Below are 21,654 nucleotides of genomic sequence, written 5' to 3' on the forward strand. Positions count from 1 at the left end.
TTCCCAAACCTATTATTAGCTTCAACACAAATATCACATCCTGCAGCTATTAATGATAAACACCTTTTTGTCATGTAAAATGATACAACCCTCATAAGCATCCATTTAAACAACTTCATCCAACAAAATATCACAATATCTGTCCTTGAATATGACTGGTGTGATTTCATTTTGAGGGGATCTTTGAATTTTGAAGTGACCAATTTTATGCTTTCCATTTATTATATAGACATTGATATGACTCTAGGGTCTTAAACAAAGTAAAGATATGAGCAAAAACCAACACGTTTCAAATTGGTAAAATTCAACAAATAATTTATATCCCTGAAATAAAAAGTGAAAACTTTAAAAAAAACTTGCAGTATTGTGAATAAAATTCCAAATATTCTTAAAAGTTCTATCACAAATCCTAATGAATAAAGTTTTATTTAAATTCCAATGGAATTTTAAATAAGAGCCAATGTTGAAGGTGCTGATGTGCCTATAGTGGCATTAAGTGTGATGATGTGCTGTCTTCTGATGAATCAGAGTAATATAATCCAAGATATCCGTTTTAATTCACTATAATTCCAAGTCAATGTCTCTTTTCAAGAATATTATGGAGCACTTTGTAATTCTAGAGAATCATATTTTGAATAAATAGTTCCACACAAATCAAAATCTGAACACAACAATGAGTCCGTTTCATAAGTTATAACTAGAATAAACAATTATTCATGTAAAAAAATATTATATAAAAAACTAAGACACAAAAGAAGAACCCTGATGAAGGCCAAAAGCTCATTTCTAGAACAATCCAAGTTATAGTTGGACAAGGTCTGTTACTAAAATAGAGAACATGATAAACATATGTCCTTGACTCAGACTAAGATAATGATCCTAATATTTAACCTACATGTGTAGAAAGACTGGCTCTCAACAGGTGAACAATGAACTTGATTTTTTGGACAAGGTCAAATACAAAATACAATTAAACATAGCATATAATGAGTTTAAAAAAAATAAAATAAAAACAATGCAAATTTTATATATATATATATATATATATATATATATATATATATATATATATATATATATATATATATATATATATATATATATATATATATATATATATATATATATATATATATATAACAATACAATATTTTCAGCTGGCTCTCAAACAATTTATCATACCCTTTCCATTTTGCCATCACATAATTTCAACAGTCCATTCTCAAGTAGTCTTACCAGACAGTGACACTCTTCTTTCTAAAATAATCCTCAATATTCTCTCCCTTTAACCCTTATTGTTTGTTGTAAACTGGGTCTCCTATTATCACTTGTCTAATTTTTAAATCTACTCTGTAGATTGTTGTAAACTGGGTCTCCTATTATCACTTGTCTAATTTTTAAATCTACTCTGTAGAATTAGAAAGGTACCTTGATTGTTAAACTTGATTCATATTTTGAAATCCTAGCAGTCTAACCTATCATAAATTTGGGTTTTCCAAAGGTATTAGTTATGAAACCAAATAAATGAATCCATACTTTATAGCTCTCTTGTTCTGTGGATGCTATGACTGGGCATTTGACTATTGATCTAGGATAATTGTTAATTATATCCCTTGATAAGCTTAGGCAATATATCTACCGAATCTCATCATTGTCAAAGCATTATCACATTCTAGTCTTTAGAATCTTCTTAAACCTCTCTGCAATACATACTAACTTTTGAGGGTAAATAACAAAAATATCTGACGTTCTGTTTTTCTGTTTCTACAGCAAATCTCTAACCTTGCTGTTGTTATTTCCCTCCCTTCATCAAATTGTATCTTTCTATTTTTGTTCCTTATGATAGTCCTAAAACTGTATGATAAACTATTTCCCTCCTAAGCTTCGGAACAGAGTTTTCAATTTATTTTCATGTAATATAATACCAATTGCATTAAATTGTTAAATAACATTAATGTCAGTAAAAAAGGAGTGCTTGTAAATAAAGCATAACATCTTTTCATTATTGATTTGTTAAAACATATTCAATGCAAGAATACCAATATATGCAATCGCACTGATCACTGATTTCTTGTTATCTCAAAACCTCGTCAACCACAGAATATTGAGCACTTTTCAAATGAGTAAAATCCTATTAATCATCAGTCTGACAAACAAATATAATTATTTTAACTTTGTATATTCCTATGCATGTACATATGAAAAACATTATATCATTTTCTTGTAATGCCAAAGAAATTTCAGGAAAATCTTTCATTCTTCTTCACCCAAATAGCATAAGCAATCTACCAAGCATTATTGAAAGACTGAGAAACATATATTAACAAAATAAAAGCAATCCACATGAAAAAGTTTTATCCATTTTCATGTAAATCAAAACTTGTCCTCTTTGTCTAATATTTATATTCTGATTTCTGGTGCTGTATCTTTAATTTGTTTATGCAACAACAATTTTCAGATCATAATGTAAATTGTTCCATATGTTTTATTCAAAGTAAATTGACATCAACGAATTTTACTTGCCAGAAAATTTGTCCATTAAGACAATTTCCATTCATTTGTCAGACCATGGTAGTAAGATGCAAGACTGACGACTAGTTAAGACAGCACACTTCCAATTTCGCAGCAATACAAATAAATAAGATTCTAATTGTTGAAGTGGCTTCCTGTAGTAATCATTTTGTTTTGCTACTATGTTATCTCACAACATTCATCATATTCATTTATAAAACAGAATCTCACTTCAGTTTCAAAAATGCTTTGTGCAAAACTTAGAAAAATTGAACACATAACCAAGATGTTCTTTAAAATTTTAACCCATTTCATGGGTCTTTAAACTTTGTTTCAAGAGTACACCTACCCAATTTAATACATACCCCCTTCAATTAGCTCATATTTATGACACTGTGGCCGTTATCACCAGGGACAATGTTGCAAAATTTTGGATCATTAATACTGACCATTACATTCTGATTGACAATTTTAGGACTGGAATTATTCTTCTGACTCTCTGCAAGGAGACAAATCTGCACACTTACAAAGATGTACATACAGTAAACAACACATATACTCTTAGTGATGTACATACAGTAAACAACACATATACTCTTAGAGATGTACATACAGTAAACAACACATATTCAAAATAATAATACATAAGAGCAACAATGTGACAGATCTGAGGATGGCATACAGTTATGAGAGGAATGGTAATGCGTACATACATACATACATACATATATACATATATATTTATATATATTTATACAATAAATATATTGCTACAACTTAAATTACTTAACAGAAAAGAGCAAACAATAGCAAGTTTTGTCAAATTCAATTAAGAATTTAGTTCCTTGAATACAAATTGAAAATTTCAAAAAGAACCTACAGTAATGGAATTGAATATCTAATAGTCCTAAACGTTCTGCCATAAGTCCAAAAGTATAGAGTATTACATATGAGTTCCAGGTGTTCTAAATGAAGTAGAGTTTTGAATGTGCTGATGTGCCAGTACCCTCGAATGTGATAATATGTCAACAGTCTTTATGCCTCTCAAATAATAACTGAACACAACTGAAAACATATTTAAGATAGGAATAAGTAATTCAGTTACTCACTACCTTATATAAAAAACTAAGACAGAATTCCATAACCAGAATGAGGGTCAAAAGTTCATTTCCAGAACTTTCCAACTTGTGAACAAGGACAGATCCTTACATAAAAAACTAAGACACAATTCCATAACCAGGAAGAGGGTCACAAGTTCATTTCCCGAACTTTCCAACTTGTAAACAAGGACATGTCCTTTAACGACCAAACAATCAGAACTCAGGGTGACCTGGCTCAAATTCCATGAGATTTATCTTTAAGATCATTTCAATGCCTTCCAAGGTCAAAATAGAAGGGTTTGAGCTTTTGTCCCCGTCCAAAGACATACGACAGAGGGAAGCTGAAATAGGACGCTGAAGAGTTTAGCTGCCAACTAAGACTCAGGGCCCATTTTGCCTTGCAGCCAATAAATAAATAAGAGGAAAATATAAGCTGCGACCAACCCATACTCAGAAAGAAAAGTAATTGGACCAAACCAAAAAATTTAATTCCAAATCTAGAAGCCTTTATCAACTCAGTTGAAAACGACACTTCCTGACACATCAACCATACTACTCTAATTTGACAAAAGAAACAGATGCCTTGCACTCATTGAAGAGTAGAACAGGCATCATAATTAGGCCTGCTGTTAAGAGTTATGCTGTGGTCATTATGAATAGGGAAGACTACATTAGTGAAGCAAGTAGACAACTAGGTGACGCTAGGTTCTACCAAAAACTAGACTATGATCCAACACTGGAATATGCAAAAACCATCACTAATATTATTGACGAGGCGTACCCAATTGGACACATAGACCAGCAAACAAGAAACTAATTAAGCCTAGAAAACCCAAGGGCAGGTAGATGTCATCTTGTACCTATAATCCACAAACAAGGAAACCCGGGCAGACCTATAATTTCCAGTAACAGGCATTTCACAGAAAGGATCAGAATATTTGGATCATTTTATGAGACCACATGTCCACAAATTACCATCATATTTCAGGACACGACAGATTACCCCATAAAAAGCAAAGCAAGTGAACTATTACTGCCAGATACATTGCTTGTTTCCTTGGACATCACATCTTTGTATACAGTGCAACCCCACCATAACATGCTCCGCGATAACACGAATTCGGATATAACACGGTCGTGGCGTGGCTCCCGAAATTTCATATATTCGTTAGCACATGAAAAAATATTTTCTTTTCAAAGTATGTGTAATAGTGTATAACAAATTTAGTATCATTTTGGGGAAGAGATCGTGTGTGAATTCGAATACAATACGATCATGGCATGGTTCCTGAAATTTTAAATACATGTACGTGTATTTTTCTCATACCGGGGGAAAATTTTTTTTTAAATACGAGAAATAGTGTGTAAAACGTTTATCATCATTTTGTGGAGTTCGCGTATTTATTTTAATATAATATGATCGTGGTGTAGCTTCTGAAATTTAACAATTTCACCAGGTTATTGAAGTGTTATGCCAAATAAACATCGGAAATGTTACTTACTATCCATGAGTAAAGCCAGCAAGTCGTCTTTGTGATTTTCTTCAATTAATTCTGTATACAATCGTTGCTCAAACAAGAGCCAACATGTGTTTCTTTAACTGCATACACAACCAAGTAGCAGACAATGCGGTGGTTGATAAAAGATTCTCATAATTTAATAAACATAAAAGAACGGAAGCCGCCAACATGTTTGCTGGGCTTGGTGGTGTTATTAGATGCAATCAGTTGACCAGTAAATAATGTCCACTTTATTGGCTGGAAATTGAAAAAGTATGAATGTGTACATGCATTCAGCTTATATAAATTTATAAAAGTGACTCGTGACCATTGCAGACCTACTGCACTTACTTCTTGGGTTTTACATGTGTATGGTGTTTGCTTATGAACTTGTTATTAATTTCCTTTTTTGCACAATGATTAGTATAGTAGTTTTCACATGTTTCTTTCATTATTCACAAAATCTGAAGTAAAAGTTACATGGACACAGAAAGCACATGTTGATTGTTAATTATTCTTGCTGTAGTCGTTCAAATGAATAGGTGTACAAGCGTTAATTACTGGAAATTTACAATGGCTAAATGTACACAGAAACTCATATGAGAAAATTTAAGCAATATGAAATTTGTACAGACACTGTTCATAGACCCTGGAAAGTAATGAACCATACACATGCTTCGCCTTTCTTAACCTAATTTTGCTGTTAATTTTTCCCACTGAATTCAGAGACATAATGATCTGTGACAAAATTATTGAATAGCTTAAATATAAATGCAATTTTTGCAATGGAATTACATGTATTATGGATTAATTGCAAGCCCAGACGGTACAATATCAGACGGCAAGTAAACAGTGTTAATACTCTGTTCATGTTATATATTAGATGTAGAATTCAAACACAATGATCGGGGACAAAATTACTGAATATTGTAAATCTGTGTGCAATTTTTCAGTGGAATTACATGCATAATGTATGAACTGCATGCCATGACAGCACAATAGTAAATGGTGTTGATACCCTAATCATCATATACATTAGACATGAATACACGTATATGTTCCAATGAGTTGTTCTCTGAAAAAAAGTAAAATACTGTGAAACCTCGCATTAACACGATCCAGCTATTAACACAATCCAATTTTAGGGGGCCCAATTATCGCATTATAGTGGGGTTCTACTGTACTAACATACCACACAACATATGGATACAGGCAAGTAGAGAAGCATGGGAAACAAGAACTGTAGACAATCCATCCACACACTTCCTAGTCCAACTCTTGGAGCTTGTCCTAAAACTCCTTAACAATGAATTTAATAAAGAAAACTCCCTCCAAATCAATGGAACTGTAATGAGTACAAAAATGGCCCCTTCATATGCTAATATTTTTATGGGAAAACTGGAGGGTCAACTTTTAGCATCGGTTGAACTTACACCATACCAGTGGGTATGCTTTATCGATGATATAGATATGAAGTGGCAAGATGGAAGAGAAAGTCTAGATGATTTCAGATCAATGGCAAACAACTTCCATCCTTCAATAAAATTCATGGCAGAAGTCTCCAACTCAAACCACGTTTTCCTGGACACAACAAACAGACTGGTAGAAAACTTACTCCATACAGACATCTACTTGAAACCAACCAAAAAACACCAGTATATCCTCCCAACCAGCTGTCATCCAAAACACTGCATTATGAACATCCCATGTAGCCAGGCACTGAAGATAAGCAGAATTTGCTATGACAATGAAACATTCCTAAAAAGGTCTTAAGAGCTATCTTAACATTTAATTTACCAAGGCTACAACAAAGACCTGATTGCGGAGGCAACCCAAAGGGCTAAACAAACAAACGGAGATGACTTATTAAAATATGGAAAGAAGGAAAAGACTGATAGGATTCCATTTATCCTGACCTACCATCCAGACAACCCCAAAGTAGGTAAAATCATCAGGAAACACTCGCCCATTTTGGAAATGTCTGACGCGCTAAAGTTAATCCTCCCGAACAAACCCGTAGTAGCATACCAGAGACCAAAACACCTCAAGGACATCCTAGTCAGGGTGAAGCTAACGCCAATCACTAATCAAGACCACCCTAGTCAATATGGCCCCTTCGATGATAAAAGGTGCAAAACTTGTCAACATATAATAGAGACCAGGACATTTTCTGAAACAGTGACGAGAGAAAAGCTAAACATACATGGTCCAAACAAAACATGCAAAACAGAGAATGTAATGTATCTATCACATGTAAGATCTGTAGCCTTCAGTATGTTGGAGAAACTGAAAAGCTACACAAAAGGATCAACCTTCATAGATCTGATGGGATGACATAGAAGCTGTACAGAAGCCTGGTCGCAGAACACTTCTCCTCCCCTGGCCACACTTTCAGTGATATAACACTTAGTGCAATTGCTCACAACCCTAACTGGCGTTCTGAAACCAGGAAAGAAAAAGAAACTTACTAGATATGCCGCCTTAGAACATTGAAACCAAGCGGTTTAAACCAAGAAGACAAGAAAAAGACAGCCATGCACAAATAAAATTATCTTTTTCAGCTGATACATTTTCTTTTAAATAGTTCTCTAAATGTGCTTAGTAGCCTATAACTACTACTATAACAAAGAAATATCCGGGATATAACTTGTGCTCCGATAAATTTACATAAAATAACAGATGTCGTTATGGCTAATCGATTTCTAGGTCAATACAAATATTTTACAGCATCCTCAACAAGTCGAAATAAACTAGATGAAACATAATAAATTTAAAGGTTCAATTCCTGTAGAAACAGCCACGTAAAGTTTTGCAAACAAAACGGTTTTTCTGTTTTATTTGTTTGTTTTGTCTATGTTTTGTATTTGCAACTGAAAAAGACTCATTAAAGAGTCCAAAGCGCTCAGGCTAGTTAGATACTAGTCTTGTACTGTTCGTTGTCAGTTTATTGCCTTTCAAACTTAATCAATTCCTGACACACGTGATCCCTTGCTGGATCCAGTACACTTGAAAGGACTGTTATTTGCCATATGATTTGTGTGTGTGTGTATATATATATAGATATATATATACACACACATACATGCATACATACATACATACACACGCACAAAACAACCGATAACAAAAGATTTATGCAGTGTATATTGTACTTCTGCCTACAAGTATGTTGCCCTAAGTTAACATCTACTAGAACATACACAATTTTGTTACTCCAACTTTGCAATGGGATACCTGAACAACCATGACCACTCTCTCTCTCTCTCTCTCAATCTTGGCTTGCTGAGTACAGAATACCTTGAAAGCCACAGAAAACTTTAGAGTTACAATTCACTTGAATATGTTGCTACCTCTGACTGATTTAATCTTCAGAGTCAGATCTATTATTAGTATACTTTCCCTTAATACCAAAATAAAATCATAACAATGTACCATACCTTCTGATCCAATGGATGGCATAGTCTCAGGTTCTGAAATCATGAATTATGTGTTTAGTTATTTAAGTGAGTCTTTTATTACTAAATTCACAATGGTCTGAAACCGAGTTACTATGTATTTTAAGAGTCACTGTCATATAGGAAAAGTGAGATTCCATATTTAAGAGGCACCATTGTTATACAGATGTACATGTAATTGTAGTGATTGTATATTTAAAGTGTCCTATGCTGTATGAAGTCCATTTAGTTCAATACAGATATGCAGACTGGTTCAACTTAATGAGTGTGAGCTTTGTATATAAATGTAAATATCGTATAATGTATTCATCCTACTGCATATATTTTTTAAATATATTTTTTCTTAGCTATTCTTCTTCTAACTCGTGCTCATGCATTCCCTGTACAATGCTTTGCTTTTCTTTCATGAGAATAAATACTTGGTTGATGAATGTATTGTGTTTCTACTGGATGAGAGAAGAAGAGGAAGAAATAAAGAGCTACCGATATTAGATGAATCATCACTGGAACCAGCTCTGCATCTGCGTTTTTTTCTCAATTGTCGAATTATGTTTTTTTCCTCATCCTTTAAAACATCCAATATGTTCATATACCCACTAGTCTTTAATGCATCCTTCAGATCTTGATATTTCCCTGGTTTCAAGCGTCCTTTCTCTTCCATCAAAGAAAGCACAGCCGTCGGATTGTGCTGTACCGTGTGCAACCTTCCCCTAGGAAGACAAGACTCCAAGTAAAAGATGAAATTGCTGTATGTTGTATCTTTTGGGTCCATCATATCGCACAGTTTGATCAGAAGAGATTTATGTTCTTGTTCAACCCCTCTTGAACCTGTTGCCATTTCTTATAAAAGGAACTTAAGTTCCAAGAGATGACAAAGTAAGCATAATCTCTTAACCCTGCAAAATAATATTTTCTCCATTCATACGCATTTCTTTCCTGATGATTCAAAAACCTTTCAATCTGACTTGGTTTGTCAAATATGGATCAAGCATTACACAATATATTCTGTCAATTAAACATTACCTGCAACCTGCATACCAAAACTTATAAGTAGTCCTAAATAATTTACGTGTAATTGAGACTGTAACAGCAGAACCTTAAATGGATCAATCAAGGTACCCTTGAACTTGCCAGACTTGTTGTTTAGGACTTGTTCCCATTGTGATTATGTATGCAGTGCCATATATAATATATATATATATATATATATATATATATATATATATATATATATATATATATATATATATATATATATATATATATATATATATATATATATATATATATATATATATATATATATATATATATATATATATATATATATATATATATATATATATATATATATATATATATATATATATATATATATTAACGACCCACATTGGGACATGCAGTTTCAACTTTTATACTGCAAGATTTCATTTTTCAGTTAACTGGTGGAAATCACTTTACTTTACTCAAAGTCACATTATTTTCATGAGAGGATTTTTAATACAAGGTCTCTGAAAGGTAGTCATATGCAGCTCCTTGTTAATGCTTGGATCATCATTCACAGATAAGTATGGTGAACCAGCCTTGAGTCTTCATATCCTTGACAGATAGGCATGGTGAACCAGCCTGGAGTCTTCATATACTTTATGGGCAGGTCTTCATAAGTGGTGCCTTTTTCAAGCACTGTAAATAGTAATAAATGTGATGACAGTTACATTCCTTATACAGATGTATAGTACCCATGACAAGCAGCTGTAAACATTTTTGTGTGAAGTATCCAGAATTCTGGATATTGTGGTTGCTTGAAAGCAGGAATTAGGACTCAATGAGCACTGATCCTTCTTTCTGGACAGAAAAATTCACCTTGCCAATTATTTAAATAAATGGAATTTATAGGATAGGTTAGAAAACTCTGGTGAGATATTTGCTTGACAACCAAGAGTTAAAGAAACTACTGTAAAACCTACCCAACAATGAAATAAATATTGAATCACATGCCATGACAGTCATGTACATACCTGTCAACTTTTCAAAACCCAAGTAGGGAGACTGAATAAAAAAAAAACAGATTGAGACCTGCAATCTGGAGGTATATCACTACCTCTTCACTAAACATTTGCCAATGTTTTGGGTCCAATATGCACAAAATTCTCAAAGGACATGCCATTTCTCTCCCGTATCACGTGCCTTATTGTCCCCCAGGACGTGCCCTCTTTTCCTATTCTGGTAGCTGTGGCCAAACTGCACAGTACCTTAATATTAGTCCTTAAATTAAAGTAAACAAGCAAAGACAGCCAGTGTGACTAATTAACAGTCAATTCTCAACAGTGCAATTGCCTTGTGAAAAGTACTTGCCCTCCAGCATACTTCAAAGAAACCATGTTCGATAGTGTTATATAGGCACCAGCAGTTGATTGGCAAATAAACAATGCCCTATTTTGTTGTAACTAATGCTGCCTTATACACAGTCCCAAACCTACCATACATGTGGCAGTTATTTTTCCCACTTTTCATATCCCACCTTATAATGTCAGCTTGTACGGCATTTAACATTGTTTACTAAATAACATATTTAAAAGTAGTCTGAATTAGTTGTTTGAGGACACATATTCTGCATGGTATGTTTTGTTTTCATTCCTTCTTTTAATGTAATGATGGTAATTAACGTTTGCATACATGATAGAGTAATGCCAGGTGACTACAAGGTTTTTTTTCATGGAAGGGTGATGTGCTTGAGACCATTCACAGTGATCATTCTTGGCATAGAAACCAATTCCTCACAATTTTATTGCTGTAGTCTATTTTTGTTGCAGTTTATTTTCTGATTTTATATCGTTGGTGGGGATAAAAAAAATCATAAATTTACATGAATCTTTAAACTTAATATTCTATTTACTGAAGAAAATATTCTTTGTAGTGTGATAATTATTTTGTCACAAAAATATTCATGTGATAAAATAGAACATGGCTTCTGTGGTATGCATATGATATATCCATACCTGTCAACTTGTACGGTTTACTGGTTGTTATAAGTATGATTTCACGCTCAGTGCCTGTATCAGATTCTAATTTTTAGTAGTGACAGTTGGCCAGAACATTAATCCCATCATTCTGGATATTGGATACCAGAGACTATCAACAGGTCAGGTTCTGTTGTTTATCTCCCCATGTCTAACTGAGCTTGGACTAGTCCTGCCCTTGGATAAGGTAAATTAATTAAGATCCGATTATCTCTAACCCTTACTAAAACGAGCAGAGTGGTAGAGCAGGCAGTTATGGGCTTGGTACTGCAAGCAACACTGGTTTTTAGTTTTTGTGAAGATTTTAGCTTTATTTTACATAAAGTTGTAGGACCCTTACTTGGTGTTTGTGTGTCCTAATTAGAACCCAAATGTAACATTTTGGTGGCAACAGTACGGATTCCAATAATTCTGGGTGAATCAGTTGGAATTGTTCAATATTATGTTGGAACTGTGTTTGACAATTCTGAAAGCTGTGAATTTAGCCAATCTGTGTGTGATATTAGCAATGACTGGTTGTACTGTGTGTATAATCTACAGTTGTTGATTGCTAAGTGCAAAGTATGTATCACTGTTACAAGTGTACACGTACAAGCCCATAAATTCATAGAAAAGACAAACTAGTCCAGTGGCTGTGAATACATTGATAGAACTTACAGTACGTACATATAGTTTGTCATTATGTCGGTTGCTGATGACGTCGAAGTTGAGGGAGCAATGGTTGCTTCAAGACAACCAGGAAGAAAAGCAGCAGCACAGAATTTGATCAAATTTACAGATGCTGAAATTTGGGATTATGAAGAGGAACTTAACCTTAAGCACATGCAACCACCCAAGGAAACAAATCAAGAACCTAGTGCAAAGAAAAATGAAAAAGAATTGGAGTTAAGACAGAAGGAGTTTGAATGGGAAATGGAAAGAGAGAAATTAAGATTAGAAATGAGGTGTTTGGAAATTGAGTTAGAAAGAGTAAAGCATCAAGAAAATGCAACAGAAAAAACATCTTCAATGCCAATTAAGTTAAAGCTTCAGGCATATAACCATGAATGAGGAGAAGATATTGTGACTTTCCTAGCAGAGTTTGAATCAACTGCAAAACATGCTAAGTGGTCTGACGAGTTGAAAGTATTACCGCTAAGAACTCTTTTGACAGATGAGGCTAGATATATTGCAACGTAAGATTCTGGCGATTACCTGGAACTCAAGAAAAGCCTGATTGATTGTTCTGGAAAGAGACCTCATGAACATTTCACTGCTTTGGTGAGAATGAAGAAGGAAAACACTGACAACTATCGTGGTCTGATGGCCAGGATTGATCAGCACATAAAGCGCTTCTTGGAGGATCGTGACCCAATTATGTGAAAATGCGTGAGAAGTTGGCTGACATTGTGGCTCTTGTCAAAGATAATCTGTTGGATTGCCAAAAGAAAATCAAAGCACTGTATGATCATCACACCAAAACATGAGAAGTTAGTCCAGGGGATGAAGTCCTTATTCTCTTGCCATCAAGTTCGTCCAAGATGAAGGCACAATGGCAGGGACCTTATCGTCTGGTCTGAAAGGTACACGATGTTAACTACCAGGTATCAGTTCCCGGTAGGCACAGTATGGTAACCAATAATGTAAACTTACTGCGTGGATACAAGCGTCCTGTGCTGCTGGTAACATAGGCAGACGAGAACAATGGTGTGGATATTGATTTTCCTCCAAGAGCGGTTGAAGGTGATGCTGGTGTTAAGCTAAGGGTCAACTTGTCGAAGGAGCAACAAGAGGATGTTAGAAATCTCTGCAACGAATTTCAGGATGTTGGAACAACAAAGCCTGGTCAAACAAACATTTTAACTCACAGTATCAAGACAACCGCGGAGACACCAATTAAACAACTGCCATAGAATACCTTTCGCGCAACAGAAAGAGGTGAAAGTAATATTGGATGAAATGCTGGAGCAAGGCCTCATTCGGCCCTCAATCAGTCCATGGAGTTCGCCTTGTGAATTAGTTGACGAGAAAGATGGAATTCTTCGGCTATGTGTAGATTACCGCAAGCTTAATAATATCATCTTATTCAACACGTACCTAGTCCCACGAATGGACGATCTATTTGAGAAGATTGGTTATGGAAGTTAATTGAGTCAGATAGATCTAACTTAGGGTTACTGGCAAGTTCCTCTAGCTGAAGAATCAAGGCAAAAGTCTGCATTTGTGACTCCATTTGGGCTCTATGAATTTAACATTATGCCCTTTAGTATGAAAACGGCACCCGCCAGTTTCACCCAGCTCATCGACCTACTGGTGTCTGGACCAAATACTGTCACAGCATATTTAGACAACATCACTGTGTCAAGCAAAACTTGGTCAGAACATATAGAAAATTGGCGTGCATTGCTGCAACATATGCGGTAAGATGGCCTTACAATAAGACATCAAAGTGTGAGTTTCAAGCAGCTGAGATCGAATGCCTCAGGCATATCATTGGAGGAGGAAAAATTAATTTGATTCATTTGGGGAGTCTGAAGTCTCTTTGTGGATAACCGGACATCAAGAACCCACTGTAGATATACTGCTGGATGTTGAACACAATCATGTTGCATGTGCATATTATCGATTGATGTCCTATCTGGGGCGTGATCAAAATATTGACACTGGGCTGCAGATATCTCAGCGCAATGTCACAACACTGTATCCGATCTATTACTTTTCACTGGAACACCTGGATTTATTCAGAAAATATGTCGTTGATATAACCTTTCGAGCTCGTTTAGCTCGAGTACCAGCAGCAGTAGCTGGTCCACTAGCTATTCCTGGAGGAGTTAGAGTGATCGCGGTCATACTCAGTGATAAAACAATGTTACTTGATGGTGTTGGTGGGCGAATGAGAGTTATTGATGCTCCAGTGGAAAACATTTAGACAATTAGATCAACCGTGTTATTATAAAAATGTCATACAGTCATGTTACTGTCACTGACTCCCGGTCAGGTGAAAAAAATTACAATCGAAAAATGCGAGTGTATGCGGGATAAAAATGATATTAAAGCGAGAACAAATTGCTAGTGGTGGTCCAAACAAGTTATCGTTGACTAAAACTCAACTCAAACATTTCAATAAAGTGCAGCAAGCAAAAACCGGAGTTCAACTTGATTTATCTCCAAGTGCCATCAAAGACATGATTAAAACCGGTGGAATATTTCCACTTCTCGCAGCAATACCAGCACTGATAGCTGCTGTTGCCCCGGTTGTCGCAAAAGCATCGCGTTAGGTGCTGTTGGAACTGCTGCTGGAATGGTATTAAAGAAAGGAACTGGAAAAGGATATAAAAAAAAGGAAGCGGGTCTAAGACTTCCAGGAACTCCGCCCTCATGGTACGGAAAGGGTCAAAGACTTCCAGGAACTCTGCCCTCATGGTACCCCAAACGGTTTTGAAAACCAGCGGTTTTATACCGATGTCAAATTTTGATTTACCCGATGCTGCTAAACAACTTAAAATAAAAAATTTCAGAGGTGTTTTTGTGCGAGATCAGTTACCGCATCAATCAAATAATCCAGAAACAGGAATTATTAATCTCGATAACAGCGATGGTCCAAGAACACACTGGGTTGCTTAAGCGACACATCCACGTGGAATTGTTTATTTCGATTCATATGGGTTAGCACCGCCAGTTGAATTTCTAAAATACGTACACAAAGCACTCCCACGAAAATTCCAGTTTGATACTCAACGCTACCAACACAAACACTAACTGATCCTCCGATATGTGGGTGTGAAGTAATTAATGTACTTGACGCGTTATCAAAATCAACCAAACCACCTCACAAAGTCGTGCAGGAGTATACAGCAGCAAGATTTAACATTTTAAACAATCCCTAAAGAATAATGGTTGATATTTACGGAAGATTTCTTGATCATATCAAGAATAAAAAATGCGACGTAGATTTATCAAAATATGTGACAAAAGACGATCTTAGTGATCTTATGAACTTGTCTGGGGTTGGCCCAGAGGTTGTTTATCAGGATAAATATGGCATTTTAAAAAACGAGTAACATTAAGTGGAATGACATAGTTCGCAGGGTTCTTGGAGCTACCTCGGATAACATCCCTGTGTTTACCGATGACGGTAGAATCAAAAACTCAAGTAGGTCATTTACAACCATCACAGATGAAATCGCAGCAAGTGTTGCTAATCGCTTAAAAAATAGCGGTGACACAATGACAGGTAAACTCAACATGAACAAAAATAAAATAGTGGTGTTAGTGGATCCAATATCCGAAGAAGATGCCGCGACGAACAAATGTTGATGTTCCATTTACAACCATCAGAGATCAAATCGCAGCAAGTGTTGCTAATCGCTTAAGAACTACCGGTGACACAATGACAGGTGAACTCAACATGAATGGAAATAAAATAGTGGTGTTAGCGGATCCAACAACCGACGAAGACGCCGCAACAAAAAGATATGTTGACGTTAACTACAGCACCGTTGATGGTAAATTATCCACGTTCCAGGCTGAGTATGAATAAAGTTTATTGTGCAAGCAGATTCCGATACGTGGATTATCCATGACAAACGTTATCCTGTCCTTTGCTAATGGAAAAACTGCTGTATTAAGTAAAGATTCCAAACCAGGAATGTTGACTGGGGTTGACAGACCATATTACGCTCGATCGTATCCTGTGACCACGGTTATTTATGGAATTATCAGCTAAATGATAGACCTAACATTAATGATCTTGCCCCGATGAGATTTTCATCGTTGAATTGTGTAGCCAAGCAGTTAACAGAACATTTTAAAAATGCGAAGCGTGGAAACGGTTTAAATGATCTGCGACGTAAAAAAATAGCGAAGTGGGCTGAGCAGGTCAAAGATACAAGAGCGTCAATAAATGATGTCGCTGAGTTATCAAGTAAATTAAAATATCCAATAACTGTAAAAAGGTTAACCGGAGAGGTTTAATATGAATCAGCGAATAAAGGAAAGGAAACACCAATTGAAATTATTGATCATAATGCACACGCTTGGACCTCCACGGTAACAATATTTCCACGAGATCGCATTGAGATTTTACTTCCCAGAGAACTCTGGGAGGAAAATGTTTGATTTTATTAACCAGATAAGTAAAAACGATCCTGTGTCAGTGTGGTTGTTTAAGAGTTCCAAAGATGGAGAATACGATCAATTTGTAAGACCTAACGGTGATTTATATCGTAAAGAATCTCTCCAACTCACAATGAGAAAACTCGCGGAAAGATATTCAGAAAATACTGAGCAATTATTAAAAAATTGTTTCACAGTTCTGTCAGTTGCTGCCCACGCCGCGAAAGAGAGAAATTCATGGAGACCAACACGCGCCGACTTCCTCGAAGATGTTCAGTTAAGTTGTATTGAATATGGACAAGGCGGTTTGTGGAATACCGAATATAACCACAAGGATGTCATTTCGGTGGATATGGTCGCGTGTTATCCGGGAAGTTTTCTCGGGATGGGTGAGTGTGCTGGATATTTTAAAAGATTCGGACATCCTACAAACGAGATGACACGAGTGGCGATTAATGGTCCATTACCCGATTTTTACCTGACAGGATTCGCTCGTGTATTGTCGTTTGAATTTGCTAAAAATCTGTATCCGTGTTGTTATGTTTGGTTTTGGTAGACACTTCTCGGAAAAACACTGGGCGCCAATAGTGTTATTACAATATATGCTTGACAGTAGCATATTAATATCGTTGACAGTGAAACTTTTTATTTTACAAAGTATTCGTTTCGCTTGGCTGCCTCGTTATCTTTGATCACAGTTATAAAAGAGTTGGTTAATTTGAGGTAGTTTATGTCACATACACAATAACATTTATAAGTGTTTGATGGATCAAATGAAGTGAGTTCACCCGACATACAACCAGGGCCGCTAGATTTTACGTCTGTAGGATTTTTGTGCCTTTCAACTTTTCTTTTATTCCACCTCCTTTATTTGATTCAAAAGACATAGTTAGCATGTCAATACAAAGGAGGTCAGCTTTTAATTCAGTGCAACAATACAACAAACACTTCTGGAAGTCAGTTATCAAAACACGGTCGGCACTTAATTAGGTTCTCAGAGAAATGCTCGTGGACATAGCTGTTATGGCGGATTGACGCATTTAACGTTTAATTACAAGATCACACATTGCATTTATGATGATTACACTTAAAAGGAACTAAAAGACAGAACCAGAATACAAATTTCAATTGATAAAAAAATTATTTAATTTGTATTTAATTATTAAAGTACTGCCTCCACTCGGCATGAGTGCCATTTTCATTGATCAAAATTTCCCTACATATTGTTAATTGCGGTGTACTAGGAATGTCATTTGGAAAGAAAATGTAACAAATTGTATGACCTATTTTTAAATTTGATATTTCATAGTGTTGATTACAATTTCCAGGTCCTATCTACCATTTTTGACGATAAAACAAGTGATAATCAAAGTTTCCGTTACCAATTTCGATCACGATTTTCTGGTTTAACAAATGGGATCCACGCCTGACCCCGCGTTATAAGCGGGTTCGCGAGTTATTGAGGGAGTGGCGTAGGTCAGCCAATATTTGTGAGATATTACAATAGGATGTTTATCAGATCAATCCCGAAAGGATAATCGGTGTACAGTAGTCCTCCTCTTGAATGGCCCCCCTGATCAGTGGCCACCGGCTCCTTACGGCCAGAATACGTTGGCATCGACGAGTTTGTGTTCAAAAGTTCCACCTCACGATAGGCCACGCAGCTAACGCGGCCAGCATATTAGTGCAATAATATAAAATTTACCCCTCACAAGCATCCGCATCTTATTTGAATATGTATCCAGAACCAGTATTTTATTCATAACGTGTGTTAAGTAATCTGATTTCTGTTTCCCGATGTCAGGTTTTCGTTACTGAAAGAAGTGTTGAGTAAAGTACATGTACCACTAAGGTTAATATTATATCATTTACTCCTCACGAGAAGCCAAATTTATTTCATAAAAACCGAGAAAGACTCAAATTTTAATCCATACAAAAGGGTAAGTACATGTAATCCAATTAGCCTTACTGCTGTGTTATCATAAGATATCCGGTTTAGTCACTCTGATAATTGTTAAGATTGCAATTATTGAACCGTAGTAACAGCTGAGAAGTGGCAGTATCGATGTACAATACCCAAGTCAGCAGGAAAATGGTTAGATAGCCTTTATGGCTTCCCTTAGTAAGATGTTGAGTTTGTTCACTTTGATAATTAGTGGCTATAATTGTCAAAACTACGAATCCTAATGGCTGCAAGGTCAAATCTGTGTGATGGTACATATCGAAGCCGTTTTGGCTTCTCTCACTTAGTGTAAAGAAATGTATAAAAACAATAGGGTACCAGACTGCGACTAACGAATCATGTGACAAGATCACTTCCTTTAAAAACACACGGCAATTTGTTTAAATGCATACAAAATTGTTTTATCAGCATTGTAGTTGGCAACATGAATAACTTACTGCAAAAAGATCAACATGTCATCGAGGAAAAGAAAAATTCTCAGTTTACAAGAGAAAGTGAAAGTAATGCAACTGACCGAGAGGTGGGAGGGGTCAAGGATCCTTGCAGAAAACTAATGTCAGGAAGACTCGGATAAACAGTATCGTGAAAGATAATGAAACAATTCTGCAGAAGTGGGAAGGTGAAATGGACGGGGAAAGGAAGATTGTTTGAGCCAGGAGACGTTTGTATCCTGATTTGAATGACAAGAGAAAGCAACAATTTTGCCAGTTGAATTGGGATATGACGACTTTACCACAAGTAACGGATGGTTGCACAGATTTCAAGTGCGACACAATATTAAGTCTGTCCTTAGTGGAGAATCAGCTGATGTTAATAATGAAGTTGTCGGAGATTGGAACAAAAGACTAAACGATATATGCAGGGGATATGACAGCAAGGATATTTTTAATTGTGACGAGACTGGTTTGTTTTTTAGACTGTTACCAACAAAGTGACATGATGTGATCTGTAACATAATTATAAAGACAGTTTTAAAACTATATCAATGGTTATTCATAGCATTCTTTTCAAAATGATGACACAGTTTGTTTTACATTTATTTCACTACATGCATGTGATTTTTTAATGAAAATATTAAATGTTTTAGAATTAAATGTACATGTGACTTTCTTCATATGTATTTACTCTTCGCATTTGTCATCCCCCTCTAGAAAGGCCACCCTCATTATAAGGCCACTTCCCTGCTGCATTAGGGGTGGCCTTATAAGAGGGGGACTACTGTATTCGCAATGATGCATTGCGTATCAGCAGGTTCTAAAGCATAGTGGGCTAATGTGTAATGTATTGTGACCAGGATCATATATTGCTTCAGACAGAACACTTGATTTTTTCAGTCAATTTCTTTTGGGTGCGTTAAGAGAAAAGAGTCATTAAAAAGTTTTCATATTTTTGTAACAGTGGCCATATTTAAAGGCAGATTGACGTCTTTTGTATAAATCAACATAATCTGTAAAAAAATGTATTGATGATCCTGCCAATTGCTCTTGAAAACTGTAAACTACTAAGATGCCTGAGAACAAGTTGAAGATAATAACTGTAGATATATACATAATGGATAATACATAACAATAGATGCATTGCTAAGCTTATGGCCAGGTGAAATTAAAACTCAAGTGTGATAGGCATTATGTTAGCCATTAGAAACAGGTACAAGTAATGGGATCTCATCCTGAAGTTCAAAAGCAGAAAACCTACTTACCTGTCATTAGCAACAAAAATACATGAATTGAAAACAGTCTATAGACAGCACCCTTCTACTAAAACACTTTCATCATTTTCTCTCATTAACTGGCCCATCACAAACACTAATGGTGCTCTTCTGTATCACTCAGCCTAAAAAAACAAATGAGATAGTAAATAAATTAGTGATGCTATCATCAGCATTACAATAATTCTTCACTTTACACAAGACAATGAAACTTTAATGCAAATTTTTCTTTGAATGTTTGCTTTTAATAATGCTCATTACTTCCCGATAAACTACCTGATTACCATATACTCTTCTTACACTATATACTTTATTACTATCTACTCTTATTTGAAAACCAATTTAGGCCGAGAACTAATTTTTTTGCCGAAGTTTTGCTTCTGGAGTTACAAGTGACATGAGCTTAACTTATCATGGCCTGGCCCGGAAATCACGAACATGGTTACATCTGAGCTTGACTATGAGATGGAGCAGTTTTGTTTCATCCAATGGAAACGGACTTTTCAAATGTAAAGTCATCTGTGACAGGTTGAAGCGAAGCATCACATTCAAACTCAATATCAAAGGTTTTACAATTCCTGACCTGCATGGTTTGTAAACAACTTGCATTACTTTATTTTCCTGATTTCCTTTAATATTAATCAAAATTATGAGACTCGGCAGGCATCACTTAAAAGAGCAGTACATTATCACCCGTCTGGATGTTGTGACAATTGTTTATATAATTAACTCAAATACATAGAATGAGGCATGTATTTGGGAGGCACATCATTGGCCAGTACAATCTAATATTCCAAACATATTGTATCCATATAATAAACACATTACTCGAGTCATTTTACTGAAGCAAACTTCTTACTTCCATGGAAACAACAACACTCATTACTTTTTCAGCCTTGCAAAGACAGATGTCTTAGAGGTCAAAACTTGATAATATTATAAGTATATACAAGTCATGTTTACTGACGACAATTTTTCAGGCAAAATTACTAATGTTATTTATAGAAAGTGATAAGAAAAAGACATCCAGACCATTTTGTCAAGCTGTTTTATTCCTGTAGCAGAAGTGGAATGTTTTAAAAGAAGCCTACTCTTTACATACAACAGTGACAGATATTTTAAAGGGAAATAACCTTAGTGAATTAAACTCGAATAACTCATTCCATTATATTCATAACACTAGACGTCACTCCCAAATATGGCCCCAAATTTCACAAAACTACTTTCTTCTTCAAACTGAGGCATCTCTATCCATTTTATTTGTCTGTTTACACTGCCTTCTTCACAGAACATTCAGCAACCAC

At 35.5% G+C, this 21,654-nt stretch overlaps 1 protein-coding gene and 1 long non-coding RNA gene across 2 annotated transcripts in view; both read right to left on the bottom strand.

Moving 5' to 3' along the window:
* Positions 1–1,083: 1,083 nt before the first annotated feature.
* Positions 1,084–9,762, bottom strand: LOC149779232 (uncharacterized). The gene is made up of 3 exons (XM_089939816.1): positions 9,049–9,762; positions 8,548–8,580; positions 1,084–7,549 (listed from the first exon to the last, which is right to left on the bottom strand). Exons 1-3 carry the CDS (start codon positions 9,401–9,403, stop codon positions 7,530–7,532), a joined length of 408 nt encoding a protein of 135 aa, XP_089795942.1. The 5' UTR covers positions 9,404–9,762; the 3' UTR covers positions 1,084–7,529.
* Positions 9,763–9,983: 221 nt separating this feature from the next.
* The window catches only part of LOC149779233 (uncharacterized), a 66,959-nt gene continuing 55,288 nt past the window's right edge, over positions 9,984–21,654 (bottom strand). The window contains exons 2-3 of the long non-coding RNA XR_016415383.1: positions 20,342–20,475; positions 9,984–10,248 (exon numbers count right to left, since the gene is read on the bottom strand). This is a non-coding gene — a long non-coding RNA (uncharacterized LOC149779233). The remainder of the gene's footprint in view (positions 10,249–20,341; positions 20,476–21,654) is intronic.

The sequence above is a fragment of the Sinohyriopsis cumingii genome, chromosome 17 (genome assembly GCF_028554795.1).
Source record: "Sinohyriopsis cumingii isolate HCF-2022 chromosome 17, ASM2855479v2, whole genome shotgun sequence".
NCBI lineage: Eukaryota > Metazoa > Mollusca > Bivalvia > Unionida > Unionidae > Sinohyriopsis > Sinohyriopsis cumingii.

Bases quoted from the DNA above. Each gene is read 5' to 3' on its own strand.
- LOC149779232 (XM_089939816.1), bottom strand. From the start codon at position 9,403: ATGGCAACAGGTTCAAGAGGGGTTGAACAAGAACATAAATCTCTTCTG. The intron at 8,581-9,048 runs GTAGCTCTTTAT...TCATGATTTCAG, and splicing joins TGATGATTCATCTAATATCG to AACCTGAGACTATGCCATCC. The intron at 7,550-8,547 runs GTATGGTACATT...TCCTGGTTTCAG, and splicing joins GCCATCCATTGGATCAGAAG to AACGCCAGTTAGGGTTGTGA.